Genomic DNA, 3,871 nt, shown 5'->3' with positions numbered 1-3,871 from the left:
ACTTGAATGTATTAGAGGTTCTAGCCTCGGAGCGGTCTGCGTTGACCATGCGTTGATGTTTGAAGTATGAAATAAAATTCGTACTGATTGATTTAAAAAAGAATTCCAAGAGATGAAACTAAATGAACAACCACTAAATGTATGAATGCATTCATAACCTAGCTTTTATAATGGGGTCCAGCTGGAATATGCTACTTCAATGTTGTCACGTGTACATGAATACTCTCTCTCTCTCTCTCTCTCATCTTCAATAAGAGGGTGGGAATCCTCAACCACATATAACATATATTTAAATCTATCCTCAAATATTAAAACGAAACAAAGAAAAGACATTAAAGAATTCAACCAAGCAGAAATTATTGTCTCTTGCCATTGCTAAATAATATAGAACAAATTAAAAATTTATCCAAATTTTATTCATGTTGATAAGCACATGAGATTTTGTTCCCTCATAAAGGAAAAAAATATATAAAAAAATCTTTTTTGTTTTTTAGAAAAAAAAAAAAAAAAAAAAGCAGAGTAGCGTACAAAAAGTTGCAGACCAATCTTGGAGCAAGATATCACTGAGCTTCTTCTTCTTCTTCCTTCTGACGAAACCACAGTAGAAGGAAGAAGCTAAAGCTTACTGTACTTGTCTTCGATTTATGGCCGCCAAGCTTCTCCAACCACCATTCCAAGCTTCCCATGTAATTGCTCCAAAACCAAGAACCACAAAAATGGTGAAAACCCAGAGGTTTCTCCCTGACACTTATCTAATGAGCAAGAGCACAATCTTTGGCGATTTCCCATCTGGGTTTACACCCATTTACACCACCAAAGTTACAGAACAGAGCTCCGGCATTGTTGGGGATGAAACACTTGCCCAGATCAAAACAGAGCTTTTCCAGGCCGTACAAGGTATGCCAACTTGAATATTGACCCCATAGATATATAATAATTATTAATTCCGTTTATATAGGTGAAGTTTTAATATGGATTGCATCTAAATATGTTTTGAAGGAGTAAACAGAGGTATATTTGGAATCCCATCTGGAAAGAAATCTGAGATTGAAGGTTTGGTAAAGCTGCTAGAGTCTCAGAATCCAACTCCAAATCCTACTGTGAAGCTAGAGAAGGTGAGCTTGAGACTGCGGTGAAGTCAATATCTTTTGGGTTACTTCCACAATTGGAAGGTAGGTGGATTCTTTTAATGAATTTAATTTCTAAAATTGGAAGGTGGGTGGATCCTGGAAGCTACTCTACAGCACCATTACAATCTTGGGTTCCAAGAGAACCAAGCTGGGATTGAGAGATTTCATTTCCTTGGGAGATTTTTTGCAGATCATTGATGTTGCTAAGGTACATGTGTTTTAATATGATGTTCCAAAAACAGTAGAGAGGTGGAACAAATCCATATTTGGTAAATGCCTAAAGACAGTAGTATCTTGAAGATGCCTATATTCTCTCTGCTCAACTACTTTTTATTAATTTCTCTCTACTTCAAGAACTTTTTTTGGTGATTCTTTCTGTTTCTGTCCTTTTACCAAAAGTTTAATATTTTTTAATTTTCCAACATGGAGGGAAAAGCAGTGAATGTGATCAAGTTCAGTGCAAAGGGACTGAATTTGTTGAATGGACAGCTCACTGTTGAGGCGTCCTTCAAGATTGCATCAAAATCAGTTAAGAGCTCCTTACTCTGTTTTTATTATTATTTTTTTTTATTCAACTAATAATACCCAGGACCAAGCTTTTTTTGTTTAATATTCTACAGAGAGTTGAAATTAATTACGACAAGTCGTCGATCACTCCTGCCCAGGTACGCTATCGCAAACACGATATGAATCAAATATGAAATTAGCGAGTTAAGGTTGTCTTATACTCATGTTTTAACATAACCCGAACGCGACATACGAACACGGGATTTAGGGTTTGATTGTTTTGTAACGGGGAGCGATTGGATTTGGCTATAATCTTGAACTCATTTCTTTTCTGCCTTTGTTAAATGAATAGTTGATGAATGTGTTCCGGAAAAACTATGAACTTCTACTTGGCATCTTCAATCCACAAGGCTGGCTCGAGATTACGTATCCTTAATCACCCTGTTATGAAGCATGTTTTATTTAAGAATCTCAAATTTGTTGCACATGTTGTTCCTTAATTCAACCTCCTTCAGATATGTAGATGATGACATCAGGATAGGGAGGGATGATAAAGGCAATATCTTCATATTAGAGAGATCAAGAGAATGAGGAATATGGGTCCGGGTCCTGAGGTTTAAATCCCAGTTAGAAGATCTCTCTGGAAGGGCTTAATCAGTTCATCAACATAACAATCATCATTGCTTTACTTCAAAAAATGTTAGGTTGTAAGTCAAATAAACTGCAGGCACCTTTTCAAAAATAATCCAGTGGAAATATTAGGGCATGAAAATTTGTTTCAAGGAATATCTACAGATTCTAATTGTATTTTCCTTACAGATACATTTTTCCTAGCTGGTTGTAATCAAATCAATACCTTTCCATAGTTAGTTGATTGTATCAAATGATTGCTGTGTGTTACCAACTCTAATTCTCATATATATATATAGGAGTCGTATTGAATGTAAAGTAAAGATTATCAAGCAATAAAAGCGGAATATAGCCTTTAGGACAATTACTTAGTGGTGGACGTAGGTGATATAACGCCTAACTACCCAAAAATCCTTTGTTTATATTTTTTTCTTTTTCTTTTGCTTTTCTTTTTAATTTTCCATTTCATTATGAATAGAGCTATCGATTAACACCAATCTTAGATCTCTAATGGCTTGTACGTGGACTCCAATTTTTGTTTTCTTCCTTTTTCCTAGCGGTGCCTATCTGTTGGGACTCCTCACTGCAGTTCAGTAACCTTTTTGCCTCGAATCTTTGTCTTTCGAGCATCCTATCAAGCTTTTGACCACCAATCCAAAGCTCATTGCCCGATCTATACAACCCTACAAAAATCAACCAAATTGGAAGTCTCATGCGCCCACACACGCCAGAAGAAGATTTTTCCAATCATGTCATGCACTTCCGCTCGATGGAAACCTTCATCCTCTCCTTGTTTTAAACAACAAATTGGTTGAACAGATTTGATCCCTAAACTATAAGTCGTTTCTCCTGCAACATAAAAAGGAACCGAGAAAAAAAAAATGTTTAAAAAGAAAAATTGGCTCAGGCCCATTTTTTTGGCTGTTTGTTGGCCCATACTCACGTTTGGCCCATTTATAGGGCCCAAGTCGTCTCAGTTTTTTGGTCCATAGTTGCCCCTGTTTTGGTCTATTGTTAGCCCATTGTTGAATGTTGACCCATCGTTGTTAGCTAAGTTTTCGTCCCATCTCTGACCACCACTATCTTTGACACCATCTGCCGCACTATCTCCGTTACCAGCCTTCGCTGCGGACTGTTGTCGGCAGCCACCCTCTGTCACTCTGCCTCTAGCCGCCAACTCCATTTTCAAATCAAGCTCATAGTTATATTTTGCTATAAGTCACACCTGATTCCAGCCTTAAACGAGCTCACATCCATCTTTGTGTTTTTTCCGCATAGGATTACTACCACTTTCATCACCCATCATCCCTTAGTCAACGGATCTGAAAGCCAAGGCCCAAGCTCATGTTCAAACATTGAATCTTATAGCACCGAATCCTTTACAGCACAAAAAATAATAAGGGGAAATTTCAGAAAACCCCCCTGAACTTCCAGCCAATTTGAAAAACCCCCCTGAATTTTCAAAACTCTCATTTAGGCCCCCTGAACTTTGGTTTTCTCTCACTTTGGACCATTTTAACATTAAACTACGTCGTTTTGTATCCTAAAATTAAACATCTACCTAGCCCAAAAACGACGTAGTTTAATGTTAAAAGGGTCCAAAG

General features: G+C 37.3%; 1 protein-coding gene across 1 annotated transcript; it reads left to right on the top strand.

Moving 5' to 3' along the window:
• Positions 1 to 533: 533 nt before the first annotated feature.
• On the top strand, positions 534 to 2,419 carry LOC132166099 (fibrillin-5, chloroplastic-like). Its single transcript, XM_059576858.1, has 7 exons — positions 534 to 897; positions 1,000 to 1,115; positions 1,216 to 1,338; positions 1,560 to 1,658; positions 1,751 to 1,795; positions 1,990 to 2,063; positions 2,153 to 2,419. Exons 1-7 carry the CDS (start codon positions 645 to 647, stop codon positions 2,226 to 2,228), a joined length of 786 nt encoding a protein of 261 aa, XP_059432841.1. The 5' UTR covers positions 534 to 644; the 3' UTR covers positions 2,229 to 2,419.
• The last annotated feature ends 1,452 nt before the right edge of the window (positions 2,420 to 3,871 follow it).

Source organism: Corylus avellana, chromosome ca11 (assembly GCF_901000735.1).
Source record: "Corylus avellana chromosome ca11, CavTom2PMs-1.0".
NCBI classification, from domain to species: domain Eukaryota; kingdom Viridiplantae; phylum Streptophyta; class Magnoliopsida; order Fagales; family Betulaceae; genus Corylus; species Corylus avellana.
The sequence above is the reverse complement of the archived record's forward strand: the minus strand, read 5'-3'. Positions and strand labels throughout refer to the sequence as shown.

What these genes read in the sequence shown, in the direction of transcription:
- LOC132166099 (XM_059576858.1), top strand. Translation starts at nt 645, where the DNA reads ATGGCCGCCAAGCTTCTCCAACCACCATTCCAAGCTTCCCATGTAATT. An exon ending in AGATCATTGATGTTGCTAAG is followed by an intron (nt 1,339 to 1,559) that starts GTACATGTGTTT and finishes TCCAACATGGAG; the next exon opens with GGAAAAGCAGTGAATGTGAT. An exon ending in TCAAGATTGCATCAAAATCA is followed by an intron (nt 1,659 to 1,750) that starts GTTAAGAGCTCC and finishes AATATTCTACAG; the next exon opens with AGAGTTGAAATTAATTACGA.